We start from the raw sequence: 20362 nt of genomic DNA, 5'->3' as shown, positions 1-20362 counted from the left end.
TGATGTCTTTGTTCTTTGTAGACATCGGTTATAATTAAACCGATGTCTAAAATTCACTAAAAAAAATAATTTCACGCCCACCTTTTCTTTCCCCCCTTAGTCAAATTTTCATTCAGTTTTAGTTCTAAATTCCCCCCATCCCAAAATTCTCCCCCCTTAACCAAATTTTGGTTCCCCCCAAATTAATCTTCAGATACAAAATCAAAACAAAAAACTAAAAAATCAAAACTAAAAACTAAAAAACAGTCTCTCTCACTCTCTCGAACCTCCCTCTCTCTCTCGAACCTCTCTCTCTCGATCAAACCTCTCTCCCCTCACAATCTCTCTAAACTCCGGCCATCATCTCACCATCACAATCTCTCGAACCTCTCTCTCTCTCGAACCTCTCTGTCTCGAACCTGTCTCTGGAACCTCTCTCTCTCTCTCTGAACCTCTCTCGGCTCCCAATCTCTCCGTTAAACCTCTTTCAGTTAACCTCTCTACTTCGGTAAGTGTTGTATCTACTTGAATCGAACTGGTCTTCTCTGCATGAAGACTAGTTTTAAAAGTTGAGGATTTTTGAATTCAAAACCCTAATTTTGTAAATTGGGGTTTTTTCTAATTCGAAACCCTTATTTTTTTTATTAATTTAGTGTCTAAACTTGTTGCTAATACTTTTCTTCTGGTTATATACAGGACCTAATCTGAGAAAAAGATTTAGAGCTTTAGGTAATTTGGGTGTTTTTGGTTGTTCATTTGTATTTTTATTTTTTTTATTTTTGTGAATTGTGTAAAGTTAACGATCCTTTCATCTCTACTGATTACATGGTATTTTTTAACTTCAATCCTCATTTTTTTTGCTTTAGTTGTGATTTGTGATTTGATTTAGTGTTGTTTATCTTATTTTGCTCGTTATAAATATTGATCTATTATTTTATTACGGATATGATTAGGTTTTAAATGTTTTGATTTGGTGCTTGGTGCTTGTTATAGATTTCATCTCTTGATTTAGCTCTACAACATCAAATTGAATTGTAGCAATAACTGTAAAAATGTTATATGTAATGTGTGCAATTTAAGGCTTGTACCTTTGATTTGGATAAAAGGTGAAGCTATTTACACTTTACACTTCAATGTCTGGCTTTTTTGTTTATATTTTTTTAAATTTTCTGCTACACAAGACTGCTATGGTTCACTTAATACTAAGATTTGTGCTTGCTGAAAATATATAATGTACACTCGTTTGCATTTCAGGTGACATCCATGGGCAGTATAGCGATTTGTTACGACTCTTTGAATATGGTGGCTTTCCTCCTCAATCAAATTATCTGTTTTTAGGGGATTATGTGGACCATGGAAAACAAAGTTTAGAAACGATATGGCTCTTGCTTGCTTATAAAATTAAGTATTCGAATAACTTTTTTCTTCTTAGGGGAAACCATGAATGCGCCTCTATCAATAGAATATATGGATTTTATGATGAATGTAAGCGCCGATTCAATGTTAAACTATGGAAAACCTTTACTGATTGTTTCAACTGTCTTCCTGTGGCTGCTGTTGTTGATGATAAGATATTGTGCATGTATGGTGGTCTGTCCCCTGATCTTAACAATTTGGATCAGATCAAAAACCTGCCACGTCCAACTGCTATACCTGACACAGGTTTGCTCTATGATTTACTTTGGTCAGATCCCAGTAATGATGTCAAGGGATGGGGATTGAATGATAAAGGAGTATCATTCACCTTTGGCCCTGATAAGATGTCAGAGTTCTTAGCGAAGCATGACTTGGACCTTGTTTGTCGTGCTCATCAGGTAAAACCAATAATTTTCTCTTTTTCAACAATTAATTTGCACCGGAGTTGATGACTTGACGTTATGCTTGTGCAGGTTGTGGATGATGGTTATGAATTCTTTGCTGAAAGACAGCTTGTTACCATATTTTCCGCTCCCAACTATTGCGGTGAATTTGATAATGCTGGTGCAATGATGAGCGTTGATGGAAATATGATGTGCTCTTTCCAAGTACTGAAGCCAACTGAAAAAAAGAATATTTTTTTAATGTCCACAAAAATGTAACTGGTATATACTTTTTCTTGCCTTTCCTTTCTGGGTATATTGCCAATTTGCCATTAGCAGGTTTGTGGTAGTTTAGACCTTGTTGGTTAGACTAGTTCACCTTTTAAACTTATAAAGAAGTGCTATTCATATCTTAAACTATAAAACAAGTTAGATTATTAAGTATGATTTGAACTTCAATGTATTGCAACTACCATAATTGGCAAGACCTGCTACTATTATTAACTTAGTTTATTTGTCACTTCTTGTAGTGTTTGCTTTGCTTCTTTATATTTATATAAAGGGTCTTTCTTCAAGAACCATCATCCGAATGAGAAGAGATGGAATTCTGACTATTGTATTTACACATATAGTCCCCTGTCCTGGTGTTTCAAACGTCAACAATTAGTAAAAGTCAGTTAGACTTAAGTTTTAGACGGCTAAGTTGGTGTCATGCTGCCAAAATTCTCATAGTTTTTTGACTTGATTGTAGTATTGCTACTTCTTTATATAATGACTATTAATTTATTCCTATATAAATATTACTTGTTTTATTTCCTATTTAATTAAGGTTCCTGCTAGAGTTGACTGATATATTTTTCTTTTGGTGTTGGATCTTTCTTTCTGCTCTACGCGTCCTATTTGTTTTGATAAATTTTTTTATATGTGATCTCAGTTGATAGGTGGGGGAAGTGGCTATGATTATAAATCAGTCAGAAGATGGACTACTCAAAGGAAGTTGGGATACAGTCTCATTGAATGTGAAAAAGTAATTTGTGTGTGTGTGTTAATTATTGTTACCCTATTATAGTTGGGATGCTGACAATATTTCTTATCATCATTATTAATTTCAGATATTTGTCCCTATCCACAAAGAAGCACATTGGTGCTTGGCAGTAATCAACAGGAAATATGAGAAGTTCCAGTATCTTGATTCTCTTAAAGGAGGGGATCGACAAGTAATGAAAGTTTTGGTATGTTGTGGGTTCGCCCCTTCCCTTCAAATTATTTGTCTACTTGCATACGTGTAAATTAGTTTTAGTAGACTTTAGGTTTGGCTAATCTAGCATGGTTGTTAATGCAAAGCTTCCTTATCTATCTTATGTGAAGATTCGGTAAATTGGTTGTTAAAGAATGAAGAGGAGTTGCAATATAACTTGTAAATAGAACAAGACAAAAGATGATTATTAAAATTTTATAGTGAGCACACAAAAGACTGTTGTTAAACAACAGTCTTGCTGACTGTTGTTTTTTAACACATCTGTCGCTTAGGCCTCTTTATAATTACTTATATCTAGTTTTCTTATCTTTTCCTTAAATCTAATCTGATTCAAGATAATAATCTTAAAAATGATTTTAGAGCCCTGATTTGCTAACTCACAGAAAAGGCAAAATATTTAAAAAGGTGGGTTTTGATCAAGTGAGAACCAATAAATAAATGAGAACCAGTAGAACCATGAACACACATATAAATGAGGTTCAATAAACTGAAATAACAATTCAACTGTTCTTGTACACAGTAGACTCGTAGTATTCCCTGCAGTCAGTCATCAAAGATTGTCGTCCTAGTCTCTTGTTTGATTTCTGATCTCTAATTTGGTTTCGAGTTACTGTAGGCTATTAAGCCAACAGTCTTGATTGGAACATCAGGACAGGGGAAGACATTCACTAAAGAAGTTGTAGAGGCTATGGCTTCTTTCAATAAGGTCCTTCCTCCCTCTTGGCATGTATCTCAATATAACATATTTTTATATACATGTATGTAAGTTCATGAGCCGACGAAATGCAGAAACCTCTTATTATGGCTCTCTCAAACCCAACCTCTCAAGCTGAGTGCACTGCTGAAGAAGCTTATAACTGGTCTGAGGTAAACAAAAGATGTTTTTCTTCCCTCCATGATATATTGATATGTATCCAACATTAGTTGATGTTATTTATTTCAAAGAAACTCATTGAACCAACAAAACCTTATTCCTTAATACAGGGCCGCACTGTGTTTGCCAGTGGAAATCCATTTGACCCTGTGAAATACAATGACCAACTTTTCATTCCTGGCCAGGTTCTATAAATTTATCTTGTACATTTTATATCAGTATTAGTTAGAAAAAATTATATAAGCATAAATGACTGAGATGTTTGGGTTCTCTTTGTTTTAAAGGCAAATAACGCATATATCTTTCCTGGACTTGGACTTGGTTTGGTTATGTCTGGTGCAATCCACATGCACGATGAAATGCTTCTTGCAGCTTGTAAGTACTGACACTCCATTTATAGGACCATGGAATTACATGTTCTAAATATACCATAATTCTTCCTATTAATAATGCTGACTACTGAACTATAAATTGCTAAGTATGAACCATAATTGTTTGATAACTAGACGCATACTATGTCAGCTGAGTGCGTAAAAGCTTATTATCTGTGAATTTTTTTAAAGAGCTGAAGCTTTGGCCTGTCAAGTAACACAGGAACACTATGATAAGGGAATGACATTCCCACCATTTTCTAATATCAGAACAATATCCGCTAACATTGCAGCTAAAGTTGCTGCTAAAGCATATGATCTTGGTTAGTATCTTTTGTATCATAGATTTATCTATTGTCCATCTATTTGCCATCCTAAAACATAACAAATTTGATGTCTCACAGGCTTGGCAACACGTCTTCCTCCAGAAGATCTGGTCAAGTTTGCTGAAAGCTGCATGTATAGTCCAAACTATCGCATTTACCGGTGAACTGTCAATTAACCTATGGCTCTTAGCCTCTTATAACTAATAAATTCCTCGTGATCATGATGTTTGGTTTTCCTCTGTGTTAAGGGAGCTTCTGTTTGTGAATTTGGTATAATCAATGGATGTTAGTTCGTGGAAGCAAGAATTTGTAGAAGACCTTCCTGAGCAAAAGAACGGGTGCGGTTTGCCTTTTTTTTTGTCTATCTGTATTGTTCCTTTGCTCAAAAGAGTAAGCTGATATATGTGTTATTTAATGAGGAAACTTTAGGAATTTAAAAAGGTGTAAATGGAGAGAATATTCAGTAATAAAGACTTTTCTCAGCAGAACAACGTGTGCTTTTCTTTGCTCAAAGTAGTAAGTTAAGATATGTGTTCTTTAAGGAGGAGACTGTTGGAATTTAAAAAGTTGTTGCATAAACAGGGAGAATATTTTGTAATAAAGAAATTTTACATGTGTGTTGCATTCTTTCAATCGTTTAGAGCTCCATGAATAATAATCCTTTAGTTCTTATCCCCTGTACTGATTGAATCATGCTTATCAGAAATGCATTTATATTAGGGAGAATGTGTGTGTGGTTTAATTAAGAATACTCTCTCGCGATCTCATTCAGTTTTCACCATGACTATTTAATAGGCACTCAGGAAGAAGCAGCAGAAGCGTATGACATTGCTGCTATGGTTCCCACCATACTAACTGGCCTACTATCGCATTCCAGCAAACAAAGTCTCCAATTACTATGCACTACCCGTACGCTGATCACCAAAGGCTCTGGTGTAAACAAGAAATACCAGATGTCGATTCTTCCTCCCAAAGCTATCAAGGATTTCACCAACTTCAATTAGGCAGCAGTAACCACAACTTTTATCAACCTTCCGTGCTGCATATGTTTAGAACCGAGAATGTAATAGTTTAGATTTCAGATCATATGTTTTACTATTTTGGTTGACGTTCTCAGACAATAATTACACAATTAGTGATGTAAAACTTTACACAATTTGGTCTATAAACTTCTTACACATCACTTTCAATTCAGAAAAGCTGATGTCAAAAAAGATAATATACATCACTTTAAGGTAAAAAACCGATGTCAAAGAAATCCAGGTTCAAGTCTAAATGAAACATAGAAATCACTTTGTTTAAGATAAAACTGATGTCAAGTAACATTATAAACATCACTTTTAACCAAACAAAACTGATGTCAAAAAACACAATGTACATCAGTTTTAGGCAAACAACTGATGTTAAAGACTAACATGTTCAAGTCTAAATGATACATAGACATCACTTCATTCTAGAAAACACTGATGTCTATACGCTAAATTAGACATCACCTTTCATTAAAGAAACCGATGTTTAATATGTCATTTTACATCACCTCTGTCAAAATTATCAATGTTTTTGTGACAAAAAACATAGCTCAATATATGTTTAATATGTTTTAATAGTTGTAATTTAGTTATTAAATAATTTTGTTATAGCATTTTTTGTAAAAAATCATCACATAGACATCAGTGTTTTTCATGAAAATCGATGTTTTTGTGACAAAAAAGATAGCTCATGATATGTTTAACATGTTTAATTAGGTGTAATTTAGTTATTAATTAATTTTTTTATAGCATTTTATGTAAATAATCAACACATAGACATCTGTTTTTTAACTAAAATCGATGTCTAATCGAGTATAGACATGGGGTATTCATCGATGTCTAGAATAGACATCACCGACATCAACATCAGTTGGAAAACAGCATAGACATCGGTCAAAAAGCGATGTCTATGGACTTTTTTCTTGTAGTGATTGGATACTATATTTTTATTTTAAAAACCAAGGTTAGGCTGTTGATCAGTCACGCACTAACCCCGAGCAAAGCACACAACACTGCTCTAACTACTGGATCCAAGGCACACATTGGCCTAACTTGACCATTTATATGGTCTGACCACGAATCTGGTCCATAATTTTATAAAACAATCCAATTCTAACATAATAACAGAATAAATAATGTAAAGCAATAAATAGAATCATAAACAACATTGGATGTTCAATAATGAAATGGTTTCAACCTTCACAAAGGATCAATATGGCAATTTCAAAGCTTGACTGTTAGGTATTGAAAGAATTGGATAACAAATGAATCAATGTTTCAGGGTTACCATGAATTGGTCTTTCAAATCATAAGGTACAATGGTTTGAGTATGTCAGTAATTCGATTCAGTGTTTGGTATTTAGTTTGTATGTATTTGTGGAGTAGTATCGTATATTTATAGTTCATATTTGGGTATACAACAATCAATGGTCTAGAAAGAATAAGGTTTACGGCTCAAGATCAATAACTGGAATCAGGGTTTAGGGTTCAGTATTTCAAAGCACTTGCAATATAAAATAGGACTATCAACCAACTACAATATATCTCGAGAAAGTTCAGAACACTTGCCTGGTACTAGCTTGCTATACTGCACTAACTTCCAATCACAATCGTCTACTCCTCAACTATCTGTTTCCCTATTCTACGCCTTGCCTCTTCTGCTCACATAACATAAGCATCTATCAATACTCAACTTATACGATTCTATTCGAAACATACTTCTATCTACCCTTCGTTTCACCCAAATCCGATTAACGGATTGAAAGTTACGCTATAGACAAGTAAACACCGAACATATAGACCGACAGTTAACCAACAAGTCACATATAGCACATAACACGTCAAACAATCAATGATATATCATTTATAAAGAAGTCTCGGGTCGTAAACAGGTTTTCGGATATTTAAAATGATTTTTAAAACATTTTTCGGAATTAAAACGGGTTGTTAGATCAATTTCAGAATAATAAACAGGGTTCGGTTGGCCAAATCTGGCTTCAAAACAATTTTATAATAATTATCGAGCCTTGCAAACAATTTAAAATAATATTTTAAAGGTCGAAACTATTTTTCAGAATTTTTAAATTATTTTTAAATAATTAAATCTAATTAAATAATTAATTAAAATCAATTAATAATTAATTAAATCAATTAATCAATTAATTTTCAAATTAATTGACCATTAATCAATTAAATATTAACTGAAATTAATTAACTAATTAATTCAGATTTATTTTTGAATTAAAAATAATTTTTGGAATTAAAATAATAATTTTTGGAATTTTCAGAAATTAAAAACGGATTTTTATAATTAAAATAAATAGAAAATATGATTTTTAAATAATTTTAAAACAGGAATCCGAAATATGCAAATTTTGGAAAGTTCAGGGACTGAACTTCACCATCTTCAAAAGTACATGGACTAAACTCCAATTTTGCAGTTTATTCGCCGGAAAATTTCGGGGATGGCCGGAGAACACGATTCCGGCATCCTCACCCCACCATCTACTCCAGATATGATCTACACAACACCAGGAACACAACCATGCAATCAAATCACATCAATAACCCCGGACCTAGCCGGAAAATGGCCAAGAACATCACCGGTTTCCGGTGAACCGACGAAAACTTCAAAACACAACTCCTTCGATTCACTAATTCTCTGTTAATGAGCTATATACCAATCGATTGCAAATTTCATAAGGAACACAACCCACTATAATACAATAGCTAATAACCCCTAAATCAAAAAGCCCCAAATTCAATTGAAAACATTCATACGGGTTATAAACCCTAATTTTAAAATTCGAAGATTAAACTCAATTTTGAACATGTTATTGAACTCCAAATCGGTCATATGACATATGAAAATCATCAGGAAAACAAGCTCTACAACATGCATGCATCAAATCATTCAAACAATCATCCGTACAAAAATTCATATTTTTAATAAAAATAATTCGAAATTAAATAAATTTCCAGAAAATAAACCTTTGATTCTGCAATTATGGAACTTGTATAATCTGATAGTACTCTTCAAAACCTCCGTTTTGGTTACTAGAGCTTCCCGAGCAGATTTCAATAACACCTCCAAATAGTAGTTTGATTCTCATAAAGGTTTATGAATATAGGTATTTTCTCTGGAAAATTATATAATTACTGTCTGCAAATGATTTTTGATACATAATAAAATACGGTAAATGCTATTTATAATTACGGAAAATTAGTATCCGGTTGGATCATTCCAGATACAAAATGATACGTTTATTTATAAAAATTGATCAAAACGGTATCGGTTTTCGGGATAATTATCCAAACCAGTACAATTTGTACTGCGGTCTTGGTCTCAGCGCCTGGTTAGACGTATTACGAGGTGATAATTGTGATAGTTTAATAAAAAGATCCCGTTTATCAAAAATACGAGTTTTAGTGATTTACCGAAACGAATAATGTATCGAAAATGTTGCGCCGGGACCCGCGCAGGACAAATCTTACGCCAGATCGAAAAAGTAGAAATATGGAAAATGCTCGTAATATTGCAATTAGGTTAGGAAGGAGTTTTCGGAAGAGTTTCTGGTTATAAAAACGTAACAACGGATGACATCGGTTGGTTACCGATTGTATAAAATAGTTTTTAAATACTCGGAAAAAGATTTTATAAAATCCATATATTTCCTATAAAATCATAAATCAACATAAAAATAATTAGGAAGATATGACAATTATCTATATTTTATTTTGGACATATTAAAATTAAAATACTCAATTAATATTATTTTTAAACATCCAAACACATTTAACACTTAACAAGTAATTCACTGAATAGATACTGAACACATATAATAATTGTCTATTAGCAAAAATAATTACACGACATATCCCGGATATTACAAGTGCTACCTGGGTAAATTTATTTTTCAATGTGATAAATGCTAATAATTTTTATATACTTGTATGGTCTCCTTTGGTTACTTCAGTGGAGATGCTGATTTTGCTAATTGATTTTCAGATGCACGTTTATTGGGAAATTTTTATTCTGGAAGGTATTTCCTGTACATTGCTTAAGATATTTCCTACAATTTGCAATCCTCAATTGCCCTCCTATTGCTGCTTCACTGGCTAAAGGTAGCAAACGTGGTCTTGTGGAGACTGTGCAACATCTTGACACAGTATGTTTGAAAAGAGACTTTGTGCAGTCAGCCTCAGTAGATTAACAAACTTGTATCCTGTCTATTCTTATTCATTTTGAATTTCTAAATAATCTGAATGGTTTATTATGTTGGGTATAATTCTAACTACACAGCAAAAATGGGCAGTTATATATATAATAACAAGAACATGGCAAATAACCAACTAACGAAACAAAACACGAAGGCAATAACAAACTATAAAGACTGTAATTGACAAAGAAAGTAAAGAAAACTTATCTGTTATCGCTTTCCAAATTCTGATAAGAAGAAGAACACAACAGCTGAGTCGCCAAACCCTTCAAGAGGACTTGACTGTTCTTGAAGAGATTATTGCCCCCCACTTAAGCTGTGATGGAATGTAGCAATATCGCTTTCAGGATAAAACATCAACAGATCAATCTGGCCACAGAACCAACAATGATCAACGGCGACTCGCACCTCAATTTGCCCAAAAAACCTATGCAACTCATATATGTTTGCGAGGTAGGCACCGAGACTTATATCATTTTAATCTCAAGTATAACTCTCAATATATAGGCATCTCAAGTTGCTCTTCTTCTATTTTACTCGATGTGGTACACCAAGTAACAAAACAGAAAAAGTGAACAAAATGGGGTTTCCTTATTATTTATATTATATCCTGATTAATTAATATTAATATTATAAAATATATTCAGAGTATGATTAAAATAATCCTTACTCAATATATTTTATATTAATAATTAAATAATCAATATAAATAATTAAACTTGTAATAGAAAAGAAAAATATAAGAGTTCCCACTAGCACTAGGCCACACAAGCATTCCACTTATGCTAGTAGTTGTAAACAACACTAACACAAGATGCTATATAAACTCAATATCTTTATTTTACAATATCAATGTGGGACAAAATCCTCATAATCCATTACAAACAAGCAACTTTGTTTTTAAGTCCTCGTGTCAAGGAACAACCTCCAAGTGTTAGTTTCCGGAAATCATAATATAAAATATGCCTCAAACTTTCCATTTTCTTACATATTATGAGTAAAAGACCACTAAATCTAGAAAGCTACTACTCTTCGGTATTATCACAAGAAACTTCGAAGGGGAAAACAAGGGAAGTTCGAACTTGAAGGTTTATACTAAAGAACAGAAATATTTCTAAATTCTGAATAGGCAAGGAAATGAGAAATATTATATATCATTCATTCTATGCAGAAGATTACATTTTATTACTTGCAACATTTTCTATTCTTTCATTATGCAATCTGAGTCGCCATTTCTTTTCTTTTGTCCATAACCTCGTCTATTTTTGAACGCTGGGAATCGTTAATCACTTTGTATGCTTTCTAAAGAACTACCCCGTTCAATCTTGGGTACCATCCCTTTTATTCTGTCCTGATGATTGCCTTTAATACAAGACTTGATGTAACGGCTGCAATTGGCCTTTCCCTGGAGCAGATGTCAAAAGAAGATTTGGATAAATATTGAATCCTGCTAATTTTATCATGTCCCAATGCATAAATATTGGCAGGTAGGTTAGAGTGCTGATCCCATCTAGCTCGCGAAATGGCTATTTGTATAGTTTTTTTAAGGCGTTTGACCCTAAAAATCTCTTTTATCTTGATGATATGTGTTCTGAGGAATATTGATTGGCAGTTGGAAATATTCATGGGGTGGGAAGAAGTTCTGAGGAGTCAAAGAGAAAACAGTCTCAATGTGTTCTGGTTGATCGAGATGAGGTTTTTAATCCTGCTATGCCAAATAATGAATTGATATTCGGTGAAGAAGACTATGATGAATATGCTATTGAGGACTCTAAAACCTCAAGTAACTATTCTCTGCAGCCATGCGACTTATCAGACGATGACATTGATTTGAAAAAAAAAACTTTTCGCAGCTAGTTGATGTGTTTGGAGCTTTAGAAAATCAGATGATGCTAATGGCGTAAGCTGTTTATTCTCATTGATAACCAGCTTACCTCTGAAGTGAAATATACTAGCTCAAGGGAGAACAATTTAAGATTGAAAATCTTGAGAACTATTGTCCTGTACTTTTTGCATATATCGTTTTGCAAAATTTTAGAAGTGAAGAACAATTGTCCTCACCTTTCATCGTTCTCACTAGAGCATGACCTATATAAATTATACTTGAAAACTCTGAGATATGAATGCAATTGTGAGTAAAGTCAATAAAAGATGAAATAAGATATTTCTTACTGTTTGCAGTAAATCTGTAAAGAATTAATTGTTATTTCTGTAGAATGTCGCAAATAATTTTTGTTTATAGTGGATAATCCCAATATTCAATCATCCTTCGAGAAGTGTTTAAAACTCATCTGCTGTTAATATTTTTTTGAATACGAAAATCATGTTTCAAACATTGTACTGTTTACGATGCGTTTACTGTAAACGTTACCCCTGGAAAGGCAATCTACTTTACTATTCCAGCTACCAAGACTGTTCTTAAAATTGAAAAACATGTGTTTTAAATTTGCGCGATTGACATTAAAAAGTGTCAATTCATTTTCACAAATTAAACAATATCAATCTCGTTAATAAACAGTGCAACAGATTTTCTTTGACTGTACTTATGGCTGTAGTTTATACTTAATGTTGCATTAGTTGACGACTTTGTGTGAGAGTTTTGTCATTTGCTTGAGAAAATGCCTCCCAGAATAAAAGACTACCTTCTTAAATGTTGCTGAAAATCTTAAATCCTATATGCAGGTTGGCAGGACTCTAAATATTGCTGAAAATCTTATTTGAGCATCGCCTGATGAACTTAACTATGTGGCTGGCGATCTGTCTAGGATCTTGTATAAGCTCATTGCTTCAATTCAAGTTGGACGGCGTTTAAGACTCTGCAGAAGTGAAGAGGCAAAAAGCTGTGCGCAGATATCAACCATTCAGAGACTGGACCCTTGGTTTGTGCCAAGTAGTGGGGGCCCTCCTTGAGCTGGTTCCTGGAGAGAGACATCTAGACCTGAAGCTCCATTGAAATGGTCGTACTCTTATGAAAGAGAACTTCCTTCTCTTCCAGTTAAAACTGAGAAAGGGAAGTCTCGCAAAAGGAGGAAACAGATCACTTGAAATGATCTGCGAATTGATTCCCTCAATACGCAGCAGCATTCGTGCTACCATCAATGCAGTGTTTTGATAAGAGAAGGCATGAAGTTAATTTTCTTGGAAGGGATTTTATTGTCTTGGAATAAAGTAGATTACATGCTTGGTGTTTGTATGAAATCTGAAGCTATGCATCTGGAAGCATCTGATTGGCACTTCACCTTATGGACATGTTAAGTTCCAGGTAGCAAAATCAGTATACATAATACATGTGGTTCATCTTATAAATAGCCATTATAATGTGACTAATTCTCTTTATACAATATAGGGAGTTATCCCATCACGTTAAATTATATATCAGAAGATCAGCTCTCCAAGCTTCAGGAGCAATGGGAGTCTGCAAAAGAGTAAAAGTACAGCTAATGGAAACATCATTCATGTACAAATTCCCCTGTCAAATCATGTAAAACTAAATGTCAGATATGGAAAATTAGTGCCTAGTGCAAATAGAGATGTGAGGGTGTTTAGGTATAAATTTTACATAATTTACTTCCAAAACTTTCTATCCCATATTTTAGATGAAAGTAATTTACCTCACTGTCACTTACTTCCTTCCCTAACACAACTCGGGAGGAAGACTTAGGCTTCCCGGCGATGATAAAGATATGAAAATATCGAGGTGGGTAGATAATCAAATTCATGTTCTGACTCCATTTGGGTGGGACTGTCCCGTAACTGTGCAAATAAGAAAAAAAAACGTACAGAAAGGTGAGTAATTAAGTTTCCTGAAGTGGGCATCTTTTCAGCATCCCTCCATATTCCGCATTACTTACACATAACCTGCAATTACCTAAAGAGGTAATATAAAATCTACTACTAGTAAAATGGGAACTGCCTTTGCCTTGGAATTTGCCTCCATCAAACCGCTGCTTGGTAACACCCAGAAACCCTCTTCTGTCTTAGATCAACAGACCTCTTTGTTTTTTTTTTGCCTTTTTGGTGCTCATATGTAGTACAGTTTGTCACAATTACTCACACTTGCGTACTTGCAGATCATAATTATGGGGTAAACAGTAAACTGGTAATCGCGTGCGTCCCATGTGCGGATTCAGAATACATTTTCACGGGGGTACGGCCTGCTCAATTATTTCTGGAAAGTGGAAGCAAGTTCTTTTCAAATATTCTTAATTTTTACTTTATAATTAATAGATGCATGCAGATATCTCCTTACATTTTCACAAGTTATTTTGGTTTTCAACACCCGGTTATGTTTGTTTAACTTCATATATTTGCAAGTTTGCTCCAAATGCACATTTTTATTTATACTTTTTATTACTACAATTTGCATCATTTTATTATTTTTTACATAAAAAATGCACCATTTTTGTTAAAATTTCCAGGAGTATTTAAGGGAATTAAAATATTTAATTATTATTAAATATTTATTTTAGTTTTTTTACCATTTAAAAGATAATTTTTGAATTATTTTTTAAAAATAATGTAAAAAATGAAAGATATTTTTGAAATAACAAGATTATCAATTCTAGCATTTTGTGCTAGAATAATAAATCATTACAATATTTAATCATGTCTTTTTTAAACGATTTAACTTTAATCTAACCAAAGGTTAAGTAAGGATGGTCCGAACATTCAGATAACGAGACTTTAATCAGGTAAATGAAAAGTCACAAAAGTTTAAAACCAGAAAAATTGTCCAGAAGCAAAGCAAACACGTCCTGTCCTGATGATGACTCTATGAACACGCAAAGCATAGACTGCAGGCCGTACATGTAAGAACATATGTCAACCCATATTATTCATATACCATGGCTTTCCCGTGCCATCCCTTCAGTAACAGCCGCAAGCCTCTGCAGATTCAACTTAACAACCGTGTCAGCAAACAACCTCGTATCCTCGTCCGTGTTCCCCTCCGCCACATCAACAACGTACGATTCTAATACTACGGTCAACATCTTGCCGTCACGCTCCACTTCATGCAGTGTCGTCACAAACCTGTAATTTCTCAATCTGTGTTCACCTCCTATAATACTAAACCCGGTGACATGTCGGTCATCGTCTAGTATATCTAGCCTCTCGGTACTGGTTGCGGCCGGTAATCCGGATATGACATTGACGTCACGTGTGTCACCGACTGCATTGTGAAGGTTGGCTTGACGGTGCAGTTTTTGATGAAGTGTTTGTAGGTTTGGGGCTTGTCGAAGCGAGCGGCGGACGATGGACCACACGGTTTGCGGTGGCGCGTGGATGAGTTGGGATAGGAGGGAGGAGTAATGAGCATTGAGTGGTGGTAAGGTTGTAGGTGTGGAACTCGGCGATGGAGGGTTTTAGGGAGTTGAAGTCTTCGGGGGTTAGGCCTGGTGGGAGTGTTAAGTGGTGGGTTGTGCTGCTTTCTTGCTCTTTCATCATTGACGTGTTACTCTTTTCCATACGAGAGAGAAAGAGACAGTTATTTTTTGAGAAGTGGATTTATATACAGGAATCAGGATGGTGTGTATATAACAAGGTGGAGTTGTGGTCACGGCTCACTAGTGGGCGTAGCCCGGAAATTTGATCCGGGGTAACATGTTACAGTTTATATAGAGAAAAGTTTAATGGAGAACACTTTTTATCGGAAACCTTGTGTTCTGCAATCAAAACACTATACAATATATTATTTTGTGAAATATGTTTTATGAGTATCACTAATTCATTAAAATTATTGAAGATCATTTAAGTTTAATAAGTAGAATGTGTATGTTCTGCAAGCTGAACAAATGTTCTGCAAACTTAACATGTTTTGCAGAATAAAATATTTTTGTAATATTTTATATGCAGTACATATATGATATTCAAGATTTTGAATAAAATAAGGATCTTTGTAGAGCATGATTCGCAAAATAATATGTTTTGCAATGTTTTAATGCAATATTTAATTTGCAGAACATAAGTGGTCTCCAAGGTCTCCAAAAAAAAGTGGTCTCCATAGAACTTAAGTTCCATGGAGATACAAACTAAATTAAAATACAAACTACAAATTCTACCTCACCCAATTTAAATATACTCTCCCACACAAAACTCTACATAATTCCCTCCATTTTTAATTTAATTTTCCCGTCAATTGGTGAACTTTTTTTAAAATATAACTTCACTGTATTTTTCTGCATCCTCCAACAATTGGTATGAATATCATATTTGATATATTTCGACGATAAATCACTAATTATATCTACGAGAATCACTAATATCTACCAGTTACTAGAATAGTACTGATTTCAGCTTACTGATTCGGGTAAGATTAAATACTGATTTGTCGTTAGAATATAGCAAATATGCTATGCAAATTGATGAGTGGGAGATGGAGAAAAATACGGTGCAATTATTTTTAAAAAATAGTTAACCGACTAACGGGAAAAGTCAAATTAAAAACGAAGAGAAAAATATATACATGCACATGGGGGACAGAGAAAGAGATTAAACATGTGGTTGTTATTTAGTTTGAATTTGTATTCTAATATTGGTTTGTATTTGAGCACTTGCCTATATATATCAAGACTATTATTAATAATTTATTTATTATCTGATATATTTAACCTATTTTGTTAAAAATAAAAAATAAATTTATGTATCTTTTACAAGTTATCTAATCTAATGAGATTAAGAATAAAATATAAGTAAGGTTAAAAATGTTAAATGAGGTCAAATTTATTAATTTTAGGGGTCAAATATAGAAAATTTAAGTTTTTATATAATACATATAAGAAGTTATTTAAGAGATAAGAAGATGCAAGTGACCCCGTAATGTAGCTACGCCCCTTATGGTCAGGGACTTTGAGGGAGTTAAAATTAGTAATTGTTGCGTAAAAGCAAGTTGTGTTTAGAATTTCAATAGTGATCGTAAATTAAATGTAGCTATTACTATAATTTAAAATCAAAAAATAAATTTTGATGCTAAAATAGAATTTATGGTAAAATGCAAAATAGCACACCAAACATATTTTCATAAAACTCTATTTCAAATTACATAATTATAAAGTACACAATTATATTTGTCACTATTACTTTATTAATATATTTTAATACTTGCATGTTTATCCGGCAATTATAGCATCATCTATATTTGATTCTAAATATAGAACCAAGTATAACATTTTACTATTTTAGCACCAAATATAGCATCTTATTGGAGTTGATTTTTTTTTTGTGTGGGTGCTATATTATAACAATAACACCCACTTTAGGACTTGCTCTTAGTGTTAAAATGGTAAAATGCTATACTTAATGCTAAATATATGTTATATCCAAAATTTGGTATTGAATCATTTGGGGTCAAATACGTGTTAATTGGAATCAATTTGGGATAAAAGATGAAGAATTATGTTTTAGGTTGTAATGCACGAGGGGATGACGCGTCTTGGGCTAGAACGCGCTCTTATTTGGGGAAATACATGATATGGGTTACTTGAGCATTGGATTATAAGACAAGGCACAATATTATATAGATAGTCCTCATTTGGGGAAATACATGATATGGGTTACATGAGCATTGGATTATTATAACAATAACACCCACTTTAGGACTTGCTCTTAGTGTTAAAATGGTAAAATGCTATACTTAATGCTAAATATATGTTATATCCAAAATTTGACATTGAATCATTTGGGGTCAAATACGTGTTAATTAGAATCGATTTGGGATAAAAGATGAAGAATTAGGTTTTAGGTTGTAATGCACGAGGGGATGACACGTCTTGGGGGTAGGACGGGCCCTCATTTGGGGAAATACATCGTAATATTCGGGACATGACGTGTAATTATTTTTATCAATAAATGATTTTTATGTGATTATTATGTGAATTTTGGTGAATTATTTGATGATTGGTGTGGTTATGTGGATGTTTATATGTGGTAAAGTCTAGGTATATTAATTTCATTATGTCCAGAATAAAATATAGATAATTAAGGTATTTTTCTGGTAATTTTTGGAGTATTATGTGATTTTATATTGATTTATGAATTTATTAACTATTTTCTGAATATTTACAAAATTATTTTATAAAGCCGGGAATCGTCCAACCTCAACCTTTTTTACGTTTTTATAACCCGAAACTCTTCCGAAAACTCCTTCCTAACATAATCTGGTAATTCCGGACATTTTTCATGTTTTGACTTTTTCGATCCGGATTACGGTTGGACCTGTGCACGGCCCGATGCGATATTTTCGATACGCTAACCCTTTTCGATAACATTATCTTCGTATAAATCGTTTTATAAAGGCCCGGTTTTGATAATTATCCGAAATAGGATAACGACTATCTAAAACAGGATAGTGCTTATCCAAAACAGGATAGTGTTTATCCAAAAAGAATAATGTTTATCCAAAACAAACGTATTTATCGATCCAACATGATCCAGAACGTATTAATATTCTGTAAATATAAAAAGCCATTTCTTATTTAATTTTCACGCGCAAAATCATAATCAGACAGTACAAACCCTGAAAAATAGAGAAAACTTTATAAAAACGCAATATTCTTGAAAATCAATCGCACAAACGAAGGCGTTATCGAACTCCGATTCGGGCGTGCAATATATCAAAATGAAACTCTTGAAATCCTCTTTCTGAATCAACCATCTGTTTTTACCCAGAAATCAAAGTATTTTTCTGATATAATTATTTTAATTCGAATTAATTATGGATTAAATTATGAATTTTTGTTCTTGATGTTTTTGATATGATTTGTTGGCATAATCGTGTAGATCTTTTCTTCCTGGTCAATTCGGTATATTATATGTCAAAAATCGAGTTCAATAACATGTAGAAAAGTTGATTTGATTCTTGAGGTTAAATGTTCTTCGTGTTCTTGAATAATCTCACTGGGAAATTTAACTTTTTGGCCGGATTTTCGACTCGTTAAACGTTGGAACGTATGACTTATATCATTAAATAGATCGTGAAAGGAGGAGTTGAATGATACCAGTTTCAAGGCCAAAGGATCCCGGAAAAGCCTCGCCGGAAAACTCGAGTTCGTTCGGTTTCGGCAGCTCTTCCCGGCGATTCAGGTTAAAACGATTGCTTAGCTGTGTTCCTGGCGTGTTATTCTTGAGTTCTGCAAATTTTGGCTGGATTCTGGGCTGTTCTGCAGGTGGCCGAAAAGCTTGGTGGCCGCCGTTAATGGCGGCCGGCCACCGAAGCCGGCGAACGGGAAAGACGACGGTGAAATTACCGTCCAACCCCCGTGGTTTTGTGGATTTTACAAATTAGACCCTGGCTTTTCCAGAATATTCAAAAATGATATTCCTGTTTTAGTTATTTATAAAATATGATATTTTCTTTTACAATTATTTTCAGAAATTGTTTTTATTTATTTTAAATTCCAAAAATAAATATTTTTAATTATGAAAATTATTTTTAATTCTAAAATAAATTTTAATTATATTTAATTAATTAATTTTAGTTGATAATTAATTATTTAATTAGTCAATTAATTTAAATAGTAATTGATTAATTAATTTAATTAGTTATTAATTAATTTTAATTGATTATTTAATTGGATTTAATTATTTAAAATTGATTTAAAAATTCCGAAAAATAGTTTTGAGCTTTAAAATATTATTTTAAATTATTTTCAAGGCTCGATAATTATTATAAAATTATTTAAAGTCAAATTCGGGTGTTCGGACCCTATTATTTTATTATAAAATGATTCGGAGTCTAATTTTAATTCCGAAAAATGTTCAAAAATTCGTATTAAATACCTGGGAAATCGTTTTGACCCCAAGTCTTCTTTGAAAATTTATTTGGATTGAATATCTTACGTGCTATATGTTATATGTGACCTGATTGCTGTATAAAATGATTGTTTGTGCATTGTTTGACTGATTCTGCTGTAACTTTTAATCCGTACGTCGGATTTGGGTGAAACAAAGGGTAGAATGAAATTTGTATCGAATAAAATGAGTTGAGAAATGGTGTTGATGAGTATATGTGATGTCTAATAGAGGAAGTCAGACGTAGAAAAGGAAAGCAAGTGGTTAGTGAGTGGGAACCATTTGACTAGTGTTAGTGAAGTGAAAGCGAATTAATAAGGCAAGTGTCCCTGAACTTTCTTATGGTATACCTGTGAATACTTTTGAACTCTTTTCATTATGTTGCAATTATTCCCAGTAATTCATATCCTATTTTGCAAGTACTTTGAAGTACTTAACCATAAACCCTGATTTTTATTGATCTTGAGCTGTGAGCCTGATTTCTTGTAAACCCTTGATTGTTGAATTCTTGGATACAAACCATACATATCTGATACTACTCCACAAATACATATCTACCACATACTGATCCTTGATATGAGATTGCTTATCAAACAAACTTTTATGACTTGTATAACAAAAGACCATTCCTTGTAATCTTTGCACCCTTGGTCTTCTACACTTTGATTCTTTCCTTGAATTGGAAGTCAATCTTCTTGTTTACCTTGTTATATCTTTCTGG

General features: G+C 33.2%; 2 protein-coding genes and 2 pseudogenes across 2 annotated transcripts; 3 read left to right on the top strand and 1 right to left on the bottom strand.

Moving 5' to 3' along the window:
- The first annotated feature begins 1043 nt into the window (after nucleotides 1–1043).
- LOC141660277 (serine/threonine-protein phosphatase PP1 isozyme 4-like) lies at nucleotides 1044–3011 on the top strand. Its single transcript, XM_074467247.1, has 5 exons — nucleotides 1044–1047; nucleotides 1234–1793; nucleotides 1869–2060; nucleotides 2713–2805; nucleotides 2891–3011. The coding sequence occupies exons 1-3, from the start codon at nucleotides 1044–1046 to the stop codon at nucleotides 2055–2057; spliced, it is 753 nt and encodes a 250-aa protein (XP_074323348.1). The 3' UTR covers nucleotides 2058–2060; nucleotides 2713–2805; nucleotides 2891–3011.
- A 952-nt stretch (nucleotides 3012–3963) lies between these two features.
- Nucleotides 3964–5778, top strand: LOC141660276 (NADP-dependent malic enzyme-like). Its single transcript, XM_074467245.1, has 6 exons — nucleotides 3964–4095; nucleotides 4195–4285; nucleotides 4476–4604; nucleotides 4686–4740; nucleotides 4856–4945; nucleotides 5403–5778. Exons 1-5 carry the CDS (start codon nucleotides 3964–3966, stop codon nucleotides 4881–4883), a joined length of 435 nt encoding a protein of 144 aa, XP_074323346.1. The 3' UTR covers nucleotides 4884–4945; nucleotides 5403–5778.
- On the top strand, nucleotides 4887–13340 carry LOC141660275 (uncharacterized; annotated as a pseudogene).
- A 1182-nt stretch (nucleotides 13341–14522) lies between these two features.
- Nucleotides 14523–15417, bottom strand: LOC141661546 (abscisic acid receptor PYR1-like; annotated as a pseudogene).
- Nucleotides 15418–20362: the final 4945 nt, after the last annotated feature.

This window comes from Apium graveolens, chromosome 5 (assembly GCF_009905375.1).
Source record: "Apium graveolens cultivar Ventura chromosome 5, ASM990537v1, whole genome shotgun sequence".
Classification (NCBI taxonomy): domain Eukaryota; kingdom Viridiplantae; phylum Streptophyta; class Magnoliopsida; order Apiales; family Apiaceae; genus Apium; species Apium graveolens.
This window is presented reverse-complemented; position numbering and strand designations above follow the sequence as displayed.